The sequence below is a fragment of the Pteronotus mesoamericanus genome, unplaced genomic scaffold (assembly GCF_021234165.1).
Source record: "Pteronotus mesoamericanus isolate MK-2021 breed Mesoamerican mustached bat unplaced genomic scaffold, CSHL_Meso_final scaffold_36, whole genome shotgun sequence".
NCBI classification, from domain to species: domain Eukaryota; kingdom Metazoa; phylum Chordata; class Mammalia; order Chiroptera; family Mormoopidae; genus Pteronotus; species Pteronotus mesoamericanus.
Window position 1 is genome coordinate 12839629 of NW_026555313.1, and position 26498 is coordinate 12866126.

The 26498-nt window shown below is 36.9% G+C and overlaps 1 protein-coding gene across 1 annotated transcript in view; it reads right to left on the bottom strand.

Annotated features, from left to right (window-relative positions):
- Nucleotides 1–9245: 9245 nt before the first annotated feature.
- The window catches only part of CUNH11orf65 (chromosome unknown C11orf65 homolog), a 35237-nt gene continuing 17984 nt past the window's right edge, over nucleotides 9246–26498 (bottom strand). Inside the window, 4 exon segments of the mRNA XM_054592212.1 lie at nucleotides 9246–9368; nucleotides 9370–9392; nucleotides 11907–11962; nucleotides 15860–16030. Coding sequence (XP_054448187.1) covers nucleotides 9246–9368; nucleotides 9370–9392; nucleotides 11907–11962; nucleotides 15860–16030 — 373 coding nt within the window.

A 26498-nucleotide genomic window follows, 5' to 3' on the forward strand; every position in this document is an offset into this window, starting at 1 on the left:
AAAAATGTAGAAAGTGAGACTTATGGCCAAGATGGAGGCATAGAAACATACGCTTTGTCTCCTCACACAGCCAAAAGAAAACAAATTTCAAAACAAGAAATAATCAGAACTGCCAGAAAATCGAAATGTATAGAAGTCCAACAACCAAGGAGCTAAAGATACATTCATCCAGACCAATAGAAGGGGTGGAGATGGGCAGCTGGGGCGGAGAGGACATGTGGCAAAGCGGCAGCTGGCAGACCAGGCAGTCCCACATTTGCAGCCCAATAAACTGTGAGGAAAGTCTAGGGGGTGAGGCAGACGGTGCAACCCAGGGTTCCAGCACAGGGAAATAAAGCCTCAAAACCTCTGGAGGTGAAAATGTGTGTGGGTTGCGGTGGCAGGAGAAACTCCCAGTCTCACAGAAGAGTGTTGGAGAGACACAGGGTCCTAGAACGTACACAAACCTACCCAACCAGGAATCAGCCCTAGTAGGACCCAATTTGCCTGTGGGTAGCAGGGGAAGTGACTCAAAGCCAGCAGAGAGCCAAGTAAAAGGCATTGTTCCCTCGGACCCCTCCCACACACACAGCATCACAACACAGCCACCTGGGTTGCCCCACCCTGTCCAGTACCTAAGGCTCTGCCCTTCCCAATGTAAGAGGCTTGCTGAGACAAAGAAATATGGCCCAAGTGAAAGAACAGATCAAAGCTCCAAAAATAGAACTAGGTGAACAGATAGCCAGCCTATCAGATGCTCAGTTCAAAACACTGGTAATCTGGATGCTCGCTGAATTGGATGAGTACGGTCACAAAATGGAGGAAAAAGTGAAGGCAACACAAAGTGAAATAAAAAATACACAGGGAACTAACACTAAAGGGAGGGAAACCAGGACTCAAAACAATTGGGAACAGAAGGAAGAGATAAATATTCAACCAGAACAGAATGAAAGAAGAATTCAAAAACATGAGAGGCTTAGGAACCTCTGGGACAACTTTAAACATTCCAATGTCCGAATCTTAGGGGTGCCAGAAGGGGAAGAGGAAGAACAAGAAGTTGAAAACTTATTTGAAGAAATAATGAAGGAGAACTTCCTCAATCTGGCCAAGGAAATAGACTTGCAGGAGATCCAGGAAGCTCAGAGTCCCAAAGAAGCTGGACCTAAGGAAGCACACACCAAGGCACATCATAATTCCGTTACCCAAGATTAAAGGTAAGGAGAGATTAAAAGCAGCAAGAGAAAAGGAGACTGTTACCTACAAAGCAGTTCCCATAAGACCATCAGCTGATTTCTCAAAAGCAATTTTGCAGACTACAAGGGACTGGCCACAAGTATTCAAAGTAATGAAAAGCAAGGACCTACAACCAAGGTTACTCTAACCAGCAAAGCTCTCATTTATAATGGAAGGGAAAATAAAGTGCTTTCCAGATAAGGTCAAGTTAAAGGAGTTCATCATCACCAAGCCTTTATTATATGAAATGTTAAAAGGATTTATCTAAGAAAAAGAAGATCAAAAACTACAAACAGTAAAATGACAACAAACTCAAAACTATCAACAGCTGAACCTAAGAAACAAAAAGTAAGCAAACAACTAGAATAGGAACAGAATTCTAGAAATGGAGATCAAAGGAGAGAGAGAGGCGGAAGAATGGGGGAGACGGTACAGGGAATAAGCAGCATAAACAGTAGGTACAAAATGGAGGTTAAGAATCGTATAGAAAATGGAGAAGCAAAGAACTGACATGTATGACCGATGAACATGAACTGGGGGTGGGAGGTACTGGTGGGAGGAGAAGTGCAGGGTGGAGGGGAATAAAGGGGAGAAAAAAATGAGTCAACTATAATAGCACAATCAATAAAATACATATTTAAAAAATCTTTTAGAAAACAAAAAGACAAATTACAGCTGTCCTGGCCAGGTAGTTCAGTTGGTTAGAGCATCGCCCTAATATGACTGCAAGTTCAATCCACTATTAGGGCACATACAAGAATCAACCAATGAGCGCTGGCTGGTGTGGCTCAGTGTATTGAGCGCCAGCCTGCGAACCAATGGGTCACGTGTTAGATTCCCAGTCTAGGGCACATGCCTAGGGTTGCAGGCTAGGTCCCCAGTAGGGGGAGTGCAAGAGGTAACCATGTATTTCTGTTTCCCTCCCTCCTCTCTAAATCTTCTTAAAAATGTAGAAAGCAAGTATACTGGCTTGAAATAACAGAGACATGCCATTTCAAGTATTTTAATTGCACCATATATATACATATATATATTTCATTTAGTACTATTGAATGTGTTTCTTTACTGTTACCTGTTTTTGAATAAACATTTCTAAAACAAAATGCATGCTAAGACTCATCCATGTTACTCAGGTCTCTGTGTGTGGTCTGTGTGCCAGGCAAGGTGCTGATTCCTAGGGAAACAGCAGTGAGCACGGCAGACACAGCCAGCCCTGACAGAACTTGGTCTGGGTCAGACCTGCAACCTAACAGGCTGTGTGAACTGGGAAGCCTGCTTTTCAGAACTAGCCTGGTACGCTGCATCTCAGTCTGAACAGCCTGGTAGTTTTTCTTTACCCCGCGATAGAAAGGCAAATGGATATTCTTTGAGCCTAGAAAGTGATCTAGTTAACTTTATCATATAAGTCTAAAAGATGTCTTGTGGAATATGACAAATACAATGTTCCTGGTATCTGGAATATGCAGTTTGTATATCACATGTTTATATTATCTTTTATTTTTTGTTACTTCTTTATAAACCCAAACAGGTTTCAAGTGTAGAATTTTGTTATACATTTATGATATTAATACAGGATACTGCATACTGTATTGTGCCTGCACCACCCATAGTCAATTCTTTCTGCCACCACGTATCCTCCCTTTGCCCTCTTCCACCTTTCCCCACCCTTCTTTCATTCTGGTAATCACCATTGTACTATTGTGTTTTGGGGGGTTCTTTGCTTAATCCCTTCATCTTTTTTACCCAGGTCCCCCAAAACCCCCCTCTCTCTGACAGCTTTCAGTCTGTTCTATGTATCTGTGAGTCTGTTTCTATTTTGTTCATTATATTCCACATGTAAGTGAAATCATAGGGTATTTTTCTTTCTTTGATTGGCTTCTTTCACTTAGCATAATTGTTTCTGGGTCCATCCATGTTGTTGCAAAAGGTTAAGATTTCCTTCTTTTTTATGGCCAAGTAGTTTCCATTGTGTAAGTGTACCACAGCTTTTTTATCTACTCATCTACTGATGGGTACTTGGGCTGCTTCCAAATATTGGCTGTAGTAAATAAAGCTGCAGTGAACTTAGGGGTGCATTATTCTTTTAAATTTCAAGTTTCTTCAGCTGTATTCCCAGAAGTGGAATTGCTGGGGTATAAGGCAGTTCCATCTTTAATTTTTTAAGAAAACTCCATACTGTTTTTCACAGTGGCTGCACCAATCTGCTTTTCCACCAATGGTGTGTGAGGGTTCCCTTTTGTCACATCCTTGCCAAAAGCCATTCTGACAGGCATGAGGTGATATCTCATTGTGGTTTTAATTTGCATTTCTCTGATTAGTGATGTTTGGCCACTTTTCATATGTCTTCTGGCCATCTGTATGTCCTCCTTAGATAAGTTTCTATTCAGGGACTTTGTGAATTTTTACATTGGATTATTTGTTTCCTTGGTGTTAAGTTGTGTAAGTTCTTTAGACTATAGGTTTTATTTTCCATGAGATTTCACTGGGATATGGCTTATTAATGAAAGGCTTAGTGCAGGGATTTTAATGACAGCCTATGGACTGTCACCCAGAGAGCTTTAACTGAAATTGTGTGCTCAACATTCTAAGTCCTCAGTAAATACTCTGGATTTAAAGAATCTGAAGGCAGTATGTTCTTGCATCTCAGGAGCTTTTAACCCTTCAACTCACACTAACCATGCGCAAGTTTTATTATACATCAATTTCTGTGCTCTAAAATAGAAGACATGCACATTTTACAAAAGAATATTGTGCCGACTCCAATCCTCTGTCTATAAAATAAATGTTAATTGTTACTACTGTTTTAAGGGATAAGTTTGATTCTAAATGTAATGAGACAATCTGTATATTGTCTGTGTACTCTCTGATGTTTCAGATGCCAAAGAAATACATCACAGTATGCTATGTTTGATTTTTTTTTTTTTTTTGCTTTTTTAGTACAAAGCAAGATGATTGTTGTAAATGATTAAGAAGACCTCATTAAGCCATTTTTAAAAATAAGTCTCAAGCAAGCTAATGCCTGTAGATTCAAAGGTCCTTCCATAGCTTTTAAATGTAGTTTCCATTTTAATTATTGGGATTAGGACTTCGTTAATTAGGATGCTTGGTATAAGAGCTTATTTCAGATGTTGTAACTCTCCTTATTTCTCTTGCACAAGTTACTGATAAATTTAGGATAGTTACCCCTTCTCAGATGTACCATTGGTGAATATATTATCCCATTCAATGGGTTGCCTTTTCATTTTGTTGATTGTTTCCTTTGCTTTTTAGTTTGATATAGTCCCACTTGTTTATTTTTTCCTTTGTTTCCCTTACCCTAGGAAATATATCAGGAAAAATATTGCTATGAGAGATGTCTGAGATTTTACTGCCTATGTTTTCTAGGATTTTTATGGTTTCATGACTTACATCTAAGTCTTTAATCCATTTTGAGTTTATTCTTGTGTATGGTGTAAGAAGGTTGTCTAGTTTCATTTTTTTTTTTTCATGTATCTGCCCAGTTGTCTCAACACCACTTATTAAATAGACTATCTTTACCCCGTTGTATATTCTTGCCTCCTTTGTCAAATATTGATTGACCATAAGGCATGGGCTTTGGGGGGATCTCTCTGTTCCATTGATCAGTGTGCCTGTTTTTATTCCAGTTCCATGCTGTTTTGATTATTATGGCCTTGTAGTATAGTTTAATATCAGGTAGCATGATATCTTCATTTCTTCTTTCTCAAGATTGCTGAGGCTATTTGAGGTCTTTTGTGGTTCCATATAAATTTTTTTTAATGTTCTAGTTCTGTGAGCTATGCCATTTGTATTTTCCCAGGAATTGTGTTGTGTCTGTAGATTGCTTTGGGTAATGTGAACATTTTAATGATGTTGATTCTTACTATCCGTAAACATGGTATATGCTTCCTCAGTTTCTTTCTTCAGTATCCTATTATTTTCCAAGTATAGAAGTTTTACATTCTGGTTAGATTTATTCCTAGGTACTTTATTCTTTTTTTGTTGCAATTGTAAATGGAATTATTTTCTTAGTTTCTCTTTCTGACAGTTCATTATTGGAGTATAAAAATGCCACTAATTTCTCAAAATTAATTTTATATCCTGGTGCTTTACTAAGTTCATTTATCAGTCCTAATAGTTTTTTGGTGGAGTCTTTCAGGTTTTCTATATACAGTATCATGTCATTTGCAAGTAATTATAGTTTTACTTCTTCCTTTCCAGTTTGGATGCCTTTTATTTCTTCTTCTTGTCTAATTGCTTTGGCTAAAACTTCCAGTACTATGTTGCATAAGACTGGTGAAAGCAGACATCCTTGTCTTGTTTTTGATATTGAAGAAAACACTTTTAGTTTTTGCCCATTGAGTATGATGTTGTCTGTGGGGTTGTCATGTGACCTTTATTATGTTGAGGTATATTCCCTCTATTCCCACTTTGCTGAGAGGTTTTGTTGTAAATGGGTGTTGGATTTTATCAAATGTTCTTTCTGCATCTACTGATATTATCATGTGGTTTTTATCCTTCATTTTTGTTTATGTGGTGTATTACATATATTGATTTGTGAATATTGTACCAACTTCGCATCCCTGGAGTAAATCCCACCTGATCATGGTATATGATCTTTTTAATGAGTTGCTGATTCAGTTTGCTGATATTTTTTAAAGACATGACTATTTTTTCTAATTAAAAGTAAATTAGCCCTCTATATAGTTTCAGGCTCTATGTCTAGTTTCTGAAAAAATGAATTTTGCATAAGTATAGGCAATAGAGTCAAATTTTAACAAAAATTAGATTCAGAATTTGGTGAGTAAGGTAAAAATCTCATATAATAAAAATTACTCCCTAAATAATCCCTTCCTTTGCCCATTAAGTAAGCATGCATAATTTTTTTAATGTACAGCAATATGTACAAATGTATATTTTCTACACTAATATACAGTGCATGATACTAAAAGAAGTGGTGTTTCCTCCCCATTTACTCCCACAGAGAATATTTGGCAATGTCTGAAGACATTTGGTGGTGTCACTGGCATGGCAAGAGCATGGAGCATTGACTTGCAGTGCTGAAGGTTAAGATCAGCATTTCCGAACTGGAACAGATACATGTAGGAGAGAAATGGGCACAATTTTTCTGTTCCGAATGTGTTGTTATAGCTGGTCTGCTACTAATGTGTGAACCACTATTTTTTAAAATTGCGGTAAAATACACAATATAAAATTTATCATCTTAAACATTTTTAAGTTCACAATTTGGTAGTATTAAGTATATTCATATTTTTGTTCAATCAATCTCCAGCACTCTTTTCAGTTTGCAGAATTGTAATTCTATACCCATTCTGCAGCTTTCCTTACTTCCCTACACCCAGCCCATAGCAACCACCATCCTATTTTCTGTCTATGAATTTGATTACTCTAGCTACCTCCTATAAATGAAACCATACAGTATTCATCTTTTTTGTGACTAGATTATTAAACTAACATAATGTTAAGGCTGTGTATATCAGAGCTCTCTTTTTAAAGCCAAATAATATTTCATTTTATGTATATACCACATTTCATTTATCCATTTGTACACTGATGGACATTTGAGTTGCTTCACGTTTTTGGATATTATGAATAATGTTGCTGTGAACTTAGGTATACAAAGATCCCTTCAGGGCCTTTCTTTTAATTCTGTGGGGTATAAAACCAGAGTGTAATTGGTGATTATATGGTAGTTCTATTTTTAATTTTTTGAGGGCCCACTGTACTGTTTTTCATTGCAGCTACACCATTCACATTCCCACCCCCAATGCGCAAGGATTCCATTTTCTCCAGATCCTCACCAATAGCTGTTTTTGTTTTTATGATGGCCCTCCTAATTGGTATGGGTGAGTCATTCATGCAAGTAAAAGAATTGTATACTTTATACAGATCTTAGTAGTAGTATGCAAAAAATGAGTTTTAGAAGCAAAATGTGTTCTTCAATTAATACTTTTGAAACCTGATTCTCTGTGTGTTGTTAATCTTCCTAGTAGATCTTAATATTAGGTTTAAAACTACCACCCAAAGTGTTCCCTAGTGTTTTCTGGTGTTTGAATATTCACTCTCCATGAGAGATTCCACTCTTACCAAGTCTAGTCAATATTGTACTGAGTTTTTAGCCATGTAATAAAGCAAAGAGAAAGAAAAAGATAGTTTGTAAAGAAAGTACAATTGTCTTCATTTGCAGATGACATCATCTATATAGAAAATTCTAAAGATTCTATTTTTTTTTTAAGTCCAAAACCAGTGAGTTTAACAAGGTCACATGGTAAAGGCCAATATCCAAATATCAATAATATTTCTATGTACTAGTGTTAAAGTGTCTTGACTAGGCCCAGGATGGAGTTGCTTATGCTAAGAACCCATGTCTGCAAACTGGAGCTTGTCTAAGCTATGCTCAGCTCTCCCAGAAAATGTTCTAGGTCAACCAATCAGCACTCCCCTGTTTAGTACAAGTTGCCTAACCCAGCTCCAACACTTCCCTTTGCTCAGTATAAGGAAAGTAACCCTGTTTCAACTAATTAACATGCCCAGTATAATTTCCTTGTTCCTGATCACTTTTATCTATGAAACCCTATTACTTTCTATGACTCTTGGAAGCTCCTTTTTGTTTTCTACACTCGATGCTTTTCAATTCATGAATTGCTAAATAAAAACCGCTTGGGTCAGGAAATTAAGGTCCAAAATTTTCTTTTGAATGGAATTGAAATTTAAAAACAATAGCATCAAAAACAAAATAATTGGGCATAAATTTTTTAAGATTGTATTTATTTTTAGAAAGGGCAAGGGGGGCTAAGGGAGAGAGAAACATTGATCGGTTGCCTCTTGCGAGCCCCCAGCTGGGCACCTGGCCTGCAACCCAGCTTTGTACCCTGATAAGCAATCAAACTGGTGACCTTTCAGTCTGCAGATTGGTGCTCAACCCAATGAGCAACACCAGCAAGGGTTAGTTGGGCATAATTTTAATAAAATATATGAAATACCTGTTTACTAAAACTTAAAAATATTACTGAGAAACCAAAGGCCTAAATATACAGATGTACCATGCTCATGGACTGAGATACTAAATTAAGATAGCACTTCTCCCCTAAATTGATATATAGAATCAATATAATCCAATCAAATTCCAGCAGGCTTTTTTTTTTTTTTTTTAAGAACTTGATAATCTGATTGTAAAGTTTGTATGGAAATACAAAGGAACTAGAATACGACAAAACAATTTTGAAATTAAACAAGTTTGGAAGATGGGCTAAATCAACAGTAACAAATAGAAGACGGTATTGCCATAAAGACAAGACACAAACATCAATGGGGTAGGATAAAGAATCCAGAAATAGATTCTGGTCTACTCAGATTACAGACAGATTTTTAAAGATACAGTGTGATAAGTGTGATGACGGGTAGCAGTGGAGGGCGCTTGGACTTGGAGGCTGTGATGGACTCTGTTCCTTGGCCCAACAACAGCCGTTTCCAGTCCCCCATTCCTCCCACGGTGGAAGCTGAAAGACAGACTTTCACTTTACTAGTTTCTTTAGCTAAGGGCTGCCCGGTGACCCAGTTTTGTTCAAGAATGTCTAAGCGACTAGGGCTGGGGCTTCTAGTAAGCCTGTTGCTTCCTAATAGGGAATTTGCTATACTGCCCCATTTGCTTTTTTGTTTGCTCCTTTTCCTTTTTTTAATGGAAAAGGAGTTCTGCCTGACATGAATGCCCAAATAAAAGATAATTCATAAAAGAAAAACAAGCTGAAGAGTTTTTTTGCACCTAAGTATAGTATATTTAAGTGTAATTGTTAGAATATTACAATTTCTCAGAATACCAGGAATAATTACTATATTTTCTATGACCACTGAATTCAGCCCAATGTTCTATTTCTCTTTAATCTTTTTTACTTAATTGAATAGACTCTATGCCAAGAATATATGTCATTCCAGTCAGAATAAACTTATCTCTTGATTATAACTGATGGAATCAGGGTTTGAAGGGCTATAGCTAAAAAAATAAGAGCACTTTACATTCATATTCCATACGTGGAATCAGGTGTGAGTCTAGTAACATTTGGTTCTTCATAGATATTTTCATATGAAGTATTTTCTGATACTTCCATGTCCTCTGTTGTTGCATAGTTACATATATTTTTTCTGTTCTTGTTCAAACCTGAAACCTAGAGAAGAATGACAAATGTTCACAAAGATGCCAGATGTGATAAGATACCATCAATATGTCAGGTTCCACATTCCTTTTCATCACTCTTACAGCAGCTATCTTTATATCCTATTTAACTGAAGCCATAAATATCCAAAATTCTTAGTTCACTCTACTTCTCATATTTTTGTTGTCCATTTCTACAAGAGGCTCTGCAAGACTTGGGTTTCGGGTTTCATCTTTTACCAATTATCTGCGCAGTTTGGGGTAAGTTACTTACCCTCCGAACCTCAGTGTCCTTAGTAAGAATTAAGTGCAATGGTGCATATGTAAAGGACTTAGTATTTAGTCTGTCATTCAGTTAGTGCTCCATAACTAACAGTCTTTTATTCACAAATGAATGGAAGCCTGTTCTCTTTAGAACTAAAATTTCCAAGTCTCGATTAGATTTAGTTGTGCTTTTTGAAGACATGACACAACATTCTCTCTTCTCCAATGCCAGCACCTTCAATATATCACCTTCCACTGACTTCAGATATTATACAAACCCTCACTATACTTGTTTTTGTTCTCTTTCCAATGATCTTGCTATATCTTTCCATCTTTTTGCAGTACAGGCAGCCGTCATTTTATTGCACTTTACTGTGCTTCATAGATGTTGCTTTTTTACAAATGGAAGTCAAAACTACCCACCAGCAAAAAGATTATGACCCACTTTATTGCAATACTTTATTGAGGTGGTTGGGAATTAAATCTGCCATATCTCCAAGGTATGCCTGTAATCTCTTTTAACTCAGTGTTTTATATTCTATGCTTCCATCTTTGTACTTGTCATTCCTTTATATTCTTTTATCTGTCATTGCAAACACTATGTGCTACATATTGGGGATTCAGTAGTGAACAGAACAGACAATTCCCTGCCCTTAAGTGGAGACAGTTACCTGAAACTGTTCTGCAGAAGACCATCAGCCCCACTGAAACCCCAAGTTGAAAATGCAGAGTGTTTGAGGAACAGGTAAGAGTCCAGTAATGGTGGGGTTGTGAGTGAGGGGGAGACAGACATAATAAGGGTGGAAAGCCATCCTAAAGTGAGGATTTTATTCCAGGCACAATGGAAACTGAGAGGCGGCGGCAGCAGCAGTCGTTACGCACATGGGTTCCGGAGCTAGCCTGACTCGATTCAAATCTTGGACCTCACAGGAACTTACTGTGAGAACTTGAACAAGTAACCCATCTCTTTGCTTGCTCATCTGTTAAGTGCAGATAATAGAACCTGACTCAAATGAGTTAGTATTTCTTATAAAGCACTTTAAGATAGCACTTCTACATGGTAATTGCTAAAGAGTTTAAGTGTTCTAATTGCATTGATTTAAATTTGTAAAAGATCACTGTGTGTTGGGTGGAGAATGGGCTGGAAGAGCATCATTGGTCTGCCATCAGTCTGGAGGCTGTGGCAGAAGCCTGCAGAGCGATGATGGCGTCCTGGATTGTGGTGGCCATGAGCTGGACCTAAATGGATAGGTTATGGCTAATGATGGCTAACATTTATAGAGTGTGAATTATGTACCAGGTACTAGCCGAAGCTCTTTACACATTTACCTTCTAGTACTTCACCACAGCCTAGGAGCTTGGTACTATTGTTATTCTCACTACACAGAGGAGGAAGCTGAACTACTAACTTGCCCAAGGTCACACGGTAAATACTACAGTCAAAAATCAAAACCAGGCAGTCAAAAGCAACACTGCACAACCAAAGCCTCTGCTTTACTGTCTCTCATGATGACAGCGGGACAGAATTCATACACGCAGATTATGCAATCACCATAATTAGATTCTGGCTATGTTAGAGTTCATTGATATTTCCGGGGTATGATGGCCTGCTGCTTTAACATGCCATCATTTTCAGCTTCTCAGTATTGTGGACCACAGGAGGGACAACAGTGGCACAGAATCTACAAAATAGTTTCTAACATTTTGAGGCATTTCTTTAACCAAGTAAAGTTTGCTCATTAAAAATTATTACTGAAACCATGAAATATGCAGCTTTGAAAGAAAAGGAGTCATTAGATTTTTTTTTTTATTCAACCCTATAGAAAGAAAAATTTTCCTCTCTTTCCAAATAACAGTCTTACCTATAAGGCAGAGATTTCCAACTTTTTCATCCTGGCACACAAACTAATTACTAAAATTCTGAGGCACATTAAAAAATATTTTTTTTCTGATCTAATGAAAAAATAAGTAATTTTTATTTATTCACACTGGACAACTGTCGTATTGGTTGTTGCCATTTTTTAATTTGACAGTCTAAGGGAAAAGAGGTCAGTGCCCCTGACTGAATAGTCAGATATTGCATGGTTTAAAAATTCTTGTGGCTCACCAGTTGAAATCGCTGCTGTAAGGTAAGAATGACTTGGCAAACATCTGTCCGTATACTGTGCAGGGTACTGAAATGTTAGGTGCTAAAAAATGTGTACATGTGCAGAATGTATCATTCACAAGAATTTTCTATAAAGTATTGCTAAAAATCACCTACTTTTGAAGTTAGCTGAAGAGTTGCTTGTAGCAATTTCCTTCCAGTTGGCAATATACCTAAGCACATTATATAACACTCATTAAATTAAATTAAACTGGTTTATTAGTAAGAAATGAATTGATTCATTAGTGCATGATTAGGCTACTTCTACAATTCCACTTTATCTATGAAATCTTACATTAATGGCAACAAATTTGCTAGTCCAAATGTTTAATTTTCATGGCTTTCCCACCTCTGAGGTAGCTCTCATGCCTCTAAAACAAACCCTAGGACAAGGAGTTGGTGGGTATATAAAAATGGTGCTCACATCTACTGTGTTAATGCTCTTTGGTCTTCCTAAACACACCTCTCCTCATCTTGTTCAATTCCTTCCAGATCATGTCCTCAGTTCAATGCTTACTAAGATGTTAGTTAACTTGTAAATTAAAAGTATGGGCAGAAAACTCAGAGGAAACAAGGGGTAAACAACAACGACAAACTCTCCTTGGTTACGGATTGCCAGACCTGCTGTCTCTGACATGTTAATAGGAATATAAAGCACGTGGTTTATGATCTTGGCAGAGCTACGGCACTGCCTTCACAGGGTACAAATTTAACATTTTAATTGTCTGGGAAAGTGCCTAGCCTGAGAAGCCACATAACTACATGTCCTAGAAATCAAAGGAATAGTTTCAGATGTAGAAACTATCCCCCACACACATAGGCAAAGATGTCTCAGCAACACAATTAATAGAATATTAGGAAATTATTTAAGATATCCCAGCCGCTGATCACTTAACAAGTTACTTCAAAATTCACTTGCAGTTTGGAAACAAGGAAGATTCTGGAAGAGGAACATCTGATAGAGAATATGCCCCTAAAAATCCAACAGGATTAGTCACAGTAGCCGTCACAGTAGCCATCACATGGCGTTGTGCGGGACTCAATGATGGTGATGCGGAGGTTGCTTTATGTTCTAAGTGCCTGCAGCAACAAATCTCTAGATACTGCAGAATTTATGACAGTATTCATCAGTGTCCTTGAGCCCAAGAGTGAAGTTGGCTCTATCCATTCTTCAAAATTATAATAATATTGTACTCAGTTGATAGAGGATGCACATGGCTTCTTCCCAGGAGAGCAGCCATCTGTCATGACAAGGGACTAGCACAAAAACCGTTGGGAAAAAAGCTGGTTTGTATCAGTATTCAACATATTTATGTCATTCTGTTGGTCTGTTGAAAACTTTCCACAGGTTTTGAAGGATATTCTACAAAAAAATTAGTGGCTACCAATTCTTCTGAAGAAAAACATCAGACTCTGAAATTCTCATCAAACAAGTGGCAGCTAGCCAGTTATAAACATCTACTGGAAAGGCTATGGAGACCACAAATGCACTGGGAAGAAGGTGATTGCTTATACCTAACATCTACAGTCAGCTGGGGAAGATCTTTGGAAAGTGTGGTCTTACCTGAGATAATCAGTAGCTTGGGATTAGTAACACTACTAAAATATTCCCAAATAATCATGCTGGATTCTATTTGAAATTTTTGTTATCCAGGGCCTAAGCAAGAGAATAAACTGGTAGATATTGTACACAATTTGGAAACGAGGTATCTGCATTTTAAAAACTGGAAATTGTCAGTTAATCTTACCAAGTCAAAGCTAGGTTTATCCACCCTACCCCACATAGAGTATATGATACAAAACAACACTTCAAGTCTTACTGGTTCATTGTTTTTATCCTTTTTTCCACAAAGAGACCATTAGAAATTTAATCCCCTACTGGAGAAGGGCATGGTGGACAAGAGTGGACTGAGATGTCTGTTCATTTCCTCCCTTTGAACTTATTTGTGTTATTCTTTTTGCATTCCAATAGTGATGAAATACAGAATGTTGGGTGTTGATTTTTGGTTAATCTTTCACTAAAGTGTGCTGGTCCTTTGCTTGAATTAGCTAACTGTATAAGGGAAAGGCAAATAACTGAGAAAATTCTCTATCATGTTCTCAGAATTTTTGCATATATGTTTTTGCATATATGTGTGTTCTCAGAAGCTCATTCAAAATAAACCTCACCTACCTCTCTCTCACTTCCCCCTCTCCCATTTTTTCACCCAGCAATTTTTACTCTTGGAGAAAAAAGTAGAAGTACAGCATAGCATAAAGTATATAATTTTCTAACCACTAAGCTGTATACCTGAAACCAATGCAAAATATTGAATGTAAAAAAATAAATATACTTAAAATTTTTTAAAAAGTACTGCATTACAGTGAATTTCTTTGGATGTCATTATTACCATCTGTATTTGTTCAGTGTCCAAAAAAAAAAAAATCACAGATGTTCTATCTATAGGGAGTCCAAATACTATGGTCAGGACAAGATATTGGGTTAATGAGTCATAACAATCTCTTTTTACTAACTACAAAATATTTTAGAGCATCTATCTATGATTCATAACTAGTTATTTCTTCTTGTCTTTCCCTTTTTATTTTCTAATATATCTTACTCACCAATACCTTCTTATTCTTTTTGTTTTCTTGTTTTTCTTTTTTTTTTTTTTTAGTCATTCTTTTTCTTTTCTCAACTTTCCTCTTCTCATTATTCTCGTCTCTGATTCCTCTTGGATGCTCTTCTTCCTGTTCTATTGTTCAATGACATGTTGATTTTTCCTGTCCCATATTCTTATCTCTTCCTAATTTCCTCCTTTTTCTTATGTTTCTTTACTTACACCATCTTCATTTTAATTTCCCTGCCTTTTCATTCACACAATAGTCACATTCATTTTTGTGGCTGAGTAAATATTGAACATATTTAAAAGCTCTTTGAGAAATGATTCACGTACCATACCATCCACCCATTTAAAGTGTATTACGTAGTGTAGTCCCAGAATTGTGCATCCATCATCATGATCAATTTTAGAACATTTTTATTTCTCCAAAAAAAATTGTACCCCTTAGCCTCACCTCCCAATCCTCATAAGTCTCCCAGTCCTAGGCAAACACTAATCTACTTTCTGTCTCTATAGATTTGCTTATTCTGGAAATTTCATATAAATGGAATCATACAATATGTGGTCTTTTTTGATTGGCTTCTTTTGCTTAGCAGAATCGTCAGTATTGAAACATGCATCAACATTTCTTTTTATTGCAGAATAATATTCCATTGTACAAATATATCACATTTTTATTCATCAGTTGATGAATATTTGGGTTTCTACTTTTGGTTATATTATGAATAATTCTCATATGAACATTTATGTACAAGTTTTTGCATATATGTGTGTTTTCATTTCTCTCATGCACACATACTGAGGAATGGAATTGTTCAATCATATGGAAACTTCATGTTGAACTATTTGAGAAACTGCCAGATTATTTTCCAAAGTGGCTGCACCATTGTACATTTCCACTGATAGTACATAATGGTTCCAATTGCTCTCCTTCCTTTTCTTCTTAATTATGGCCATCCTACTTTGTCTGAAGTCAGATCTTATTGTGGTTTTAACTTGAATTTCTCTGGTGGTTATATTAAATATTTTAAAATTTCCATCACACACACAAAAAATCCTTAAAATGTTTTTCCAAGGGCTATAGTATGCCACTGAAGTTTATAACTTTTTAATCTCTCATATGGGAAGATCAGGGTCTGTAAGTTAAGAAAATTCTTTGTATTATTGATTTCATGTTCTCAGCCTTGTTTCTAAATCCCAAAGTAAAAAATAAAGCAGATTTAGACTAAGGCATAAGTATGAAGTCTGACAATAAAGAACATCTGTCTAATTTTCTTTTTTCTACTTTTAAGTCATCCCTCTATATCTTCCTCATTTCTTCTAGACAAGTATAAATGCTTGTTTTGTGTGTGCAGGAGGGGTGGAGATTATGTTTGTGGCTCCTAGGTTCAACATGGGAGTGAGAAATATTAGAAAGAAAAATATGATGCCTGCCCTTGCTCCCCAAGTACAGCAAAATGTATTTACTCATCAAAGTTCAGTGTATTTGTCCAGTTCAGCACTTCGTCTACTTCCCATTCCATCACAGAATCTATCCCACCATCTTCAATAGATCTTATTAGCCCTTTCGTTGCTGTGTGAATTAAACCTAGAGTTTGACTATTCGTTGACTTAGCCTCCAGGTTTCCTGCATAGTACCTAAATAGAAGAAAGGAAGAGACATAAATCCTTTGGAACACCTGTATCACTAGTAGATGTAGTTAATATATATTGTTGAAATACTACTTAAATATAAAGCAAGTTTTTATCCTATTTAATAAAAATACCTCTAAACCAAGCTCTATACGATGCGACCTTTTGGAAAAAACAAAGCAACTTAATTGAGCATATTAACCAGAGAAGCCTCATTTCAAGACTCCCACACAGTAAGTTGGATTTTTATGTACAAAGAAAAACTAAATTACTGTATCACTGAATTATAGAATTATAGAATCAAAGGGCCTTGGAGACCAAATACCTAGCCCACTTGTTTTATAGATAAGGAAATGCTGGAAGAGTTGAATAACTTTTAGAGGACTATGTGGCTTATGACAAGAAGGAAGAAAGGAAGGAAGAAGAGAGATGGAAGGAAGGAAGGAAGAGGAGAGAAAGAAAAAGAAAGAAAGAAAAGAAAAAAGGAAGGGAGGGAAGGAGGAAAAGGAAAGGAGAGAGAAGAGAGGAGGAGAGAGGAGAAGAAAGGAGAGAGAGAGAGGAGCCCTAGCTGGTGTGGCTGAGTGGAGTGAGTGCCGACCTGCAAATCAAAAGAGCTGTTGGTTCAATTCCCAGACAGCACATACCTGGGTTGCAGGCCAGGTCCCCAGTTAGGGTCACGCAAGAGACAATCACACATTGATGTTTCTCTCCCTCTATTTTTCCCTCCCTCCCTTCCCCTCTCTATAAATAAATAAATAAATAAAATATTTTAAAAAGAGAGAAAGAGAGGAAAAGATAAATAGAAGGAAGATATTGACATCTTTTCTGTGTCAGGCACTTTTCATACATCATCTTGTTAATTCTCTTTTAAAAAAACAGCCATTTGTGACAACTTTTTATTCCTAATTTTATGGATAAGGAAATTGAGACTTAGAAAAATTAAATTGTTCGAGATCATGAATGCAGTAAATATATGTCAGAGCTAGTATTCAAATCTGACTGCAAACACAGGCTTCTGTAGCACTATTCTCTGACATTTGTCTGAGCACATAAATAAGTGCATCCACCAAACATGAGCTGAGCGAGTAGATAGAAGTTGTCCTTACCAAGAATATTAAAATATAGCATTTTTATTGTTTATTTTAAGATCTACATTGGTATTTAAGATCTACATTGGTATTCCGTTTTAAAGGTTAACCTATCCTGACATTGTATTTAAATTTGACACTCATTTATTAGGAAGCAGCATGGTGGAGGTGTACAGCTAGGATTTGACATTGTACTACCTGGCTTTGAACCTTGCTTCTGTGATTTATTAGCTATATAATCTTTGCCAAATTATCTAGCCTTTCTGGGACTTAAAGTCCTCTTCCTCTAAATGACAATCATTATACTACCTCCTGCTAGCATCCTTAACAGGTTTAGAAGTGTAAATCCATGTAAAGCATTTACAACTATGGGCACATGGTAAGAATTCAGTAAAAGAAGTCTTCCATAATCCTGGATGGCAAAAGATGTGACAGTGACAACATATATCCCTGCCCTCATGAAGTTTCTGCTTTGTCAGACTTTAAGTGAATAATGAGCTGCGTGAGCTGATGAATTTTATAGAAATAGGAACACGTCTCGATTTATATTGGTTAGTAAGAGCACAAATTATAAGAAAGTATGATTTCACAAATTTTTCTAGAGTTCTTCATTCAGTTATTCACTTAATAAATATTTCAGTGTCTAACATTTGCAAAGCAATCTGTACAGTTGTGAAATTCCTCCGTGGAACTTGGAACCTTCTACTTCTATACTCTCTTCCCTAAACATAATAAGCACTTAGTAGACATGTACTAAATAAAAGAATACATAAATGGTGGTACCATTTGGCCAAGACTTATTAACTAATGCTCATGCTATAACAAAAATACATTTAGAAATCAGAAACTTCCAGAAGGCTGAGGTTGAATGCATTTTTTATGAATTTCTCCATGTTTACCTTCCCAAATATACAGAAACTTTAGATTTGGGAACTGGGGCGATACTCATTTTTCCTTTTACAGCACTGATATACAACAAATCATTTTTTTTTTTTTTTTTGCTTTCAGGCTTTATTTTATTTTTAAAAAAGTAATCATTATTGTATTATTTTTATATTACCTTTTACTCCCCTTATACTCCCATCCCCTCAGCAATCACCACACAGTTGTTCATGTCCATGAGTCCTTTTTCCTTTTTGCGCAGTCCCTCCACTAGCTGTCATTTGTTCTCCATCTATGAGTCTGTCCCCATTTTCCTTGTTAGTTCAGTTTGTTCATTAAATTCCAGATATGAGTGAAATGACTGGCTTATTTCACTTAGCATAATGTTCCCAAGGTTCATCACTCAGATTTTATTTTAAAGGGAGTTATAATACTTACTTTAGTAATTTAGTTGTTTTGACCTCTTTAAAAGTTAGCCATTTTTTGTAGGTAAGTGGGCTATAAGAGTCATAATACAACAGGTTAGCAAGTAGAAACAATTTCACATACAATAGTGATCAGAAATAAAGATCACTTTATAATAATCATAATTTGTTTTATAAATAAATGATATTTTTAAAAGAACACAGAAACAATAGAAAATTTGCCTTTATAGGTAATGCTGCAATATATTTACTTTCAAATGATCTCATATTCTTTCAAAACTAGAAAACTTGAAAGAGGTTTATAGAAATGTTTTTCTGGGAAGAACAGGGAGAGAAGTTAAAATGCAAAGACCTAGTAATAATCAAGATTGAAATTGGAAAGAAGGACAAGAAGAGCTAAGATTTGTATAGCACAGGAAAGAAAGGGATGTAAAAGTTAGAACTCTTTTAGTAAGACAGATGAAAAAAAAATCAAGATTTTGTTGACTTTGGTAACTGCTGATTCTCAGCAATAGTCAGATGGAAGAGTGTTTAAAAGCCATCAGTGAACAAAGCACACATTCATCCCCTGTAATCTTACAAAAAGAAAACAAAACCATCATAAGACTAATTAACTCATTGATTCATTATTAATTCATTCAACACATAACACATATTCACTAAGCATCTAAGACTGAGACTCCGTCCTAATAAATAGAATAGAGTCCCCATTCTAAAAAAAAAAAAAAAAAAAAAAGAGTCCCCATTCTAAAATGGAGGATTGAAGTCTAGTGGAGGTGACAAATACACAGATAATTGCAAAATGTAATAACTGGGTATATAACAGATCTATATGGAAACATCAAAACGAAGTGCTCAACTGTCACAAAGGCTTCAGTAGGAGATATCTGAGCCACTATCAAAAGACTAAGATCTTGTTGCCATGTAGCTGAGCCAGAAAAGATCAAATGAGGGAGCGAGCATACCATGTGGAACGTAGGCAACAAGGAGCCACCAACTGATTCAGGTAAAAGAGTGACTTAATTTGCCTTTTACAAACTACTGAGGACTTCTAGATGGCAGAGGAGTGAATGGAAGTCACACTGACCTCCTCCCAGGACCAGTCTGGAATTACAACTAAATGGTGGAGAAATCATCTGGAACAGACAACTGAATAATAGTGAGAGAGGAGCCTTATAACCTCAGACAGAGGAATCGGCTTTAGCACAACCTAACTGGTAAGGAGTGCAGTAGAGGCTACAGAAGGCGGGCTGAGTGCCCACGGGAAGCAGCGCCAGCGGGATATTTAAACTGCCAGTTGGATCCCCCATAAAATGAAATATACAATTTCTGATTTGAAGAACACAGTAGAAGGAATCAAAAGCAGGCTAGATGAAAGAGAAAGAGTGAGCTGGAGGACAAGGTAGAAAAAAGCTCTCAGAGCAAGAAAATGAAAAAAGACTCAAAAAGAATGAAGAGGAATTTAGGGAAATGCTGGACAACGTGAAATGTAATAATATCCATATAATAGGGATACCAGAAGAAGAAGAGGAGCAAGGGATAGAGAACCTGTTTGAAAAAGTAATGATGGAAAACTTCCCTACTTTAAGGAGAGAAAAAGTCACACAAGTCCAGGAAGCACAGAGGGTCTCATTCAAGAGGAACCCAATGAGACCCACTCCAGATATCTCATAATTAAATTGGCAAATATCAAAGACAAACAATCCTAAAGGCAGCAAGGGAGGAACACATACAACGCTGGGCTCCGATATGGCTAGCAGCTGACTTCTCAACAGAAACACTGCAAGCCAGAAGGGAATGGCAATAAATATTTCAAGTAATGAAGAGCAAAGGCCTGCAGCCAAGACTGCTCTCCCCAGCAAAGCTCTCAATTAAAATAGAAGGTAAAATAAGGAGTTTCCCAGACAAAAGAAAGCTAAAAAAATACACCTCCACCAAACCAGCATTGCAAAATATGCTAAAGGGACTGCTTTAAGAAGATGAGGAAAAAGAGTAAGAGAGGAACACAGATACAAAGAGAAAAAATGAATAGGTATCTATCAATAATAACTATAAATGTAAATGGACTAAATGCTCCAATCAAAAGACATAGGGTAGCTGAAAGAATAAGAAAATATGACCCACACATGTGCTGCCTACAAGAGACCCACCTCAGAACAAAGGACTTACACAAACTGAAAGTAAAGGGATGGAAAAAAAATATATCATGTATATGGGCAGGAAAAATAAAGCAAGGGTAGCAATGCTTATATCTGATAAAATAGATGTCAAAACAAAGGCCATAAAAACAGACCCAGAAGGACACTTCATAATACTCAATGGAAGACTCCAATAAGAAAACATAAATATTGTAAACCTATATGCTCCCAACATAGGAACACCCAATTATATAAGGAAAATCTTGGAGGACTTCAAGAAAGATATAGACAATATCACACTGATAGTAGAGGATTTTAACACCCCACTGTCAACAATGGATAGATCTACCCATCAACAAGGATATTGTGGAACTGAACAACGCATTAGATCAAATGGACTTAACTGACATACATAGAACCTTTCATCCCAAAGCAGCAAAATACACATTCTCTTCAAGTGCACATGGAACTTTTTCAAAGATAGACCACATGATAGGACACAAAACAATCCTCAACAAACTCAAGAAAATTGAAATCATAACAAGCATTTTCTTGGACCACAAAGGCTTGAAACTAGAAACCAACCTCAAGGAAAAAACTCAAAAACATTCAAATTCATGGAGACTGAACAGCATACTATTAAACAATGAATGGGTCAATAATGAGATCAAAAAAGAAATCAAAAAGTTTCTGGAAACAAATCAAAATGAACACACAACAATCCAAAACCTATGGGACACAGTGAAGGCAGTTCTGAGAGGGAAGTTCATAGCAAAACAGGCCTACCTAAAAAAGAGAGAAACATTTCAAATAAACGGCCTAATCTTACATCTTCTGGAACTGGGGAAACAACAACAAACAAAGCCCAAAGTGACTAGAAGGAAGTAAATAAGCAAAATTAGAGCAGAATTGAATGACATAAAAACTAAAAGAACAATTCACAGGATCAACATATCCAGGAGTAGGTTCTTTGAAAAGATAACCAAAATCAACAAGCCTTTAAGGAGACTCATAAAGAAAAAAAGGGAGAAGACCCAAATAAATAATATCAGAAATCAAAAAGGAGAAATTACAACTGATACCACTGAAATACAAAGGTTTGTGAGAAATTACCATAAACAATTATATGCCAAGAAATTTGAAAACCTCGATGAAATGGACACATTTCTAGAAAAATATAACCTTCCAATGCTGAATGAAGAAGCCACAGGAAGCCTGAACAGACTGATAACAGCTGGTGAAATTGAAGAAGTAATCAAAAAACTCCCAGCACACAAAAACCCTGTGACTGGACAGTTTCACTGGAGAATTTTACAAAACATTTAAGGAAGAGCTGGCCCCTCTCCTTCTCAGACTATTCCAAATAATTCAAGAATAGGGAAGACTCCCAAACTCTTTTTATGAGGCCAGCAACATCCTCAGATAAAGACACAACCAAGGAAGAAAACTACAGGCCAATGTCACTGATGAACATAGACGTTAAAATTCTCAGCAAAATATTGGGAAACTGCATCCAGCAATACATTAAAAAGATCATCCACCATGATCAAGTGGGATTCATCCCAGGGATGCAAGATGGTTCAATTTCACAAATCAATAAATGTAATACATTACATAAAAAAAAGGAAAGACAAAAATCACATGATCATATCAATAGATGCAGGAAAATCATTTGATAAGATACAGCACCCATTTATGAGAAAAACACTCAACAAAGTGGGAATAAAGGGAACATACCTCAACATAATAAAGCCCATATATGAAAAACCTACAGCCAACATCATACTCAATGGGCAAAAACTAAAAGCTTTCCCACTAAAATTGGGAACAAGACAAGCTTGTCTGTTTTCACCACTTCTATTCAACATAGTATTGGAAGTCCTAGCCACATTGATCAAACAAGAGAAAGAAATAAAAAGCATTCAAGTTGGAAAGGAGGAAGTAAAACTATCATTATTTGCAGATGACATGAGAGTGTACATAGAGAACCCCATATACTCCACCAAAAAACTACTTGACCTAATAAGTGAATTCGGCAAAACAGTGGGATACAAAGTCTATATTCAGAAATTGAAGGTGTTTTTCTATACAAACAATGAAATATCAGGATCAGAAATCAGGAAAAAAATCCGATTTGCTAAAGCAACAAGACAAATAAAGTACCTAGGAATAAACTTAACCAAGGAGGTAAAAGACCTGTATGCAGAAAACACTGAAGAAAGAAATGAAGGAAGACACAAATAAATGGAAGCATATACTGTGTTCATGGATTTGAAGAATTAACATCATCAAAACATCCATACTACCCAAAGCAGTTTATAGATTCAACACAATCCCTATTAAAACACCAATGATGTATTTCACAGATATAGAACAAACATTTAAAAAATTTGTATGGAAACATAAATGACCCCTAATAGCTGCAGCAATTTTGAGAAAGAACAAAGTAGGAGGTATCACAATACCTGACATCAAACTATATTACAAGGCCACAGTAATCAAAACAGTCTTGTACTGGCATAAGAACAGACACATAGATCAGTGGAACAGAATAGAAAGCCCAGAAAAAAACCCATGTCTCTATGGTCAATTACTATTCAACGAAGGGGGCAGAAGCATAAAATGGAATAAAAATAGCTTCTTCGACAAATGATGCTGGGAGAGCTGGACAGCTACATACAAAAAATTGAAATTTGACCACCAGCTTTCACCATCGACAAAAATAAACTCAAGGTGGATAAATGACTTAAATATAAGTTGCAACACTGTAAGTGTCCTAGAGGAGAACACAGGCAGGAAACTCTCAGATATTCCACACAGCAATATTTTCACCAATATGTCCCCTAGAGCAAGTACATAAAGGAAATAATAAACAAATGGGACTTCCATCGAAATAAGAAGCTTCTGCATGGCTAAAGAAAACATCAGCAAAACGAAAAGGGAACCAACCATATGGGAAAATATATTTGCCAATGATATCTCAGACAAGGGTTTGATCTCCAAAATATAAAAGAATTCACACGACTCCACTCCAGGAAGGCAAACAATCCAATTAAAAAATGGGCAAAGAACCTGAACAGACACTTCTCCAAGGAGGAGATACAATAGGGCCCAGAGACATATGAAAGGATGCTCAGCATCACTAGCCATCAGAGAAATGCAAATGAAAACCACAATGAGATAGCACTTCACACCGGTCAGAATGGCCATGATAAACAAATCAACAAACAACAAGTGCTGGCAAGGTTGTGGAGAAAAGGGAACCCTAGTCCACTGTTGGTGGGAATGCAGACTGGTGCAGCCACTGTGGAAAAGAGTTTGGAATTTTCTCAAAAAGCTAAAAATGGAACTGCCTTTTGACCCAGCGACTCCACTGCTGGGATTATGCCCTAAGAATTCCAGAACACCAATTCAAAAGAACCTGTGCACCCCACTGTTCATAGCAGCACAATTTACAATAGCCAAGTGCTGGAAGCAATCTTAGTGCCCATCAATAAATTAGTGGATAAAAAAACTATGATACATCTATACAATGGAATACTATGCAGCAGAAAGGAAGAAAGAGCTACTACCCCTTTGTGACAGCATGGATGGGACAGGAAAGCAGGGGTTGAAAGACAAATACCATATCATCTCACCTATAAGTGGAACCTAATCAACAAAATAAACAAGCAAGGAAAACATAACCAGCGACATTGAAAGAAAAAAAGAAACTGACAGTAATGAGAGGGAAGGAAGGAAGGAAGGGGGTAATGGAGATAAGTAGGGGAAGAGTCAAATCAAGGAACATGTATAAAGGACAGATGGACAAAGCTAAAGTGGGGAAGGATTGAGGGTGGGAGGTAGGGGTGGGTGGGCAGGAGAAAGTGGTGGCAGGAAAATGGAAACAAATGTATTTGAACAATAAAAAAAATTAAACCACTTTAGTGTTTACACAGGGATGGTGGAAGAGTTTAGGGACAAATAGAACAATTAGAAGGAAATGCACAGCTGAGGTAGAGTTGAGAACAATGAGATGCTGTAGTGGGAAGTGAGAGAAAGAATTGAAAGTCATTTTGGAAGCAAAATTAATAGGACCTGATGACAGACTACAAATAGGAGTTTATGAAAGGTATGACATCTAGGATAACCACTACATTTCTGGCTTGGGTGACTGGGTACATGATGGTGTCATAAACTGAAACTAGGAGGAATGCTGAAAAAAATCGGTTTTTCTAATAGGAAAGATAAGAAATTCAGTTTTGGACCTGTTCGGTTTGAGATGGAAATGTCCACATAATTAGAAATAGATAGAGCTCACTTATGGATTAAAATTGTTTTGAGAGTAAATAAACATAGGAAAAATATAAGAAATAAAATAGATTATTATTCATGTGCACGGACTTATACCAGGTGTCTTCCAGCTGGGGCTTTGCCTGAGCTTCAGCAAGTCACACCACCATTATGACAGAGCGAGTTGTTTCTAGGTGATGGTACATGTGGGTAGTGTATTTTCTGGTTCTGAAACCATCGCCACACTTCCTTTGCTGTAAATGGGTCCTCTTTAGAGGCACTGTTGTGTGAAATACAATGATGTTGGATAAGGCATTCTGTAATATTACTGACAGAAGTAATGCAGGCAGAGAAACAAAATATATATCCAGAATATTTATTTATCACTTTGAAGACAAAAGGATGCTTTCTCTTTTATGAGAATAGTCAATATATTCAGCCTGCTATCAGATAGCTAGCAAATCCCATTACTGGGGGCAAAGCAATGGCTTTTGGTAACTCTATGGCCATAACAGCCTCAGTGAGGATAAGACCATGCTTAAGAGTATCTATAGAGTCTTAATTTCTGGAACCAGGGCCACTTTTTACATGGCTACATTTAGAAACCACTGACGTGGCCAGGGGAAAAAAAAACTGATATCGACAAGATGGATCATCTTGTCCATCTGATTACTGCGAGCTTTCTGCCTCATGTAAGCTCTCTGGAGGGCAGCCATGAGGATATAAATATGATAAATATGCCCAACATTCTGAGTACACTTCTTTCCAGACCTAATGGCCAATTTTCCAATTTAATTCTTTTCAAATTTCTGATCAGCTGAAAAACTATTAGCTACTGCCCGCAGTGAATAAGACCACTACCTCAAGCTATTTCCCCTTCTACATGAAGTGGAAAACTAGATGTAGCACCTCCAGCTGTGCTAGGAGGACCTCCTTTGACTATTTTCTGGACCAGTTGAGGGATTGTAATCTAGCGACTGTCCTTTTTTGGATGGTACCAAAATGCTGTGCAGATCCATGGTGAATTAGATCCAATATATTCTCTCTCTGTTAACTAGTCAAGCGTGACCCCCTATTAAGGCTGAAAGTAAGAGATGAAGCATAATCAATGTAGCATAGATAGGTGTTGAAGGAGTCTCAGCCACCTGCTCATGCAGCTTACCTTAACACTTTGGACCTCCTCAGACCAATTCTCATATGCATCATTTCAGTGTAAGATACTGAATACTCTCAGTTTTATGGTTCAATAGATTAGAGAAAACTGTGGTCAGCTCATAATCACATAACACTTAGTATCTTATTGCTAAGCATGAAGTCTCTCCCAGGGCCCAGTAGCTAGCTGGGAATCAATGTTAAAATGGAGTATAGTTTGGGCAGATGAGGTCTGTGCTGTGATCCTTCTATTGGGACTCTTTAGGAATTCCATCCTGCATTATACTGTCTGCCACAGATATGTCTAATATTACTGGGATTGCTGGGCCAGAAAGCCCGGGCGGTAGGGCAGTTTGACCACATTGTGGACCTGCTGGAGTCTGGTAGCCTTATTACGTCTCCGAGTAAATAAGTTGGAGCACCATGCCCAAATGTGGCATGTTTTACCTGCCAAATCCACAGAGGCCCTCTAGATGTTGTATGTCTTTAAGGTGAATGATACAACGTGCATTAACTT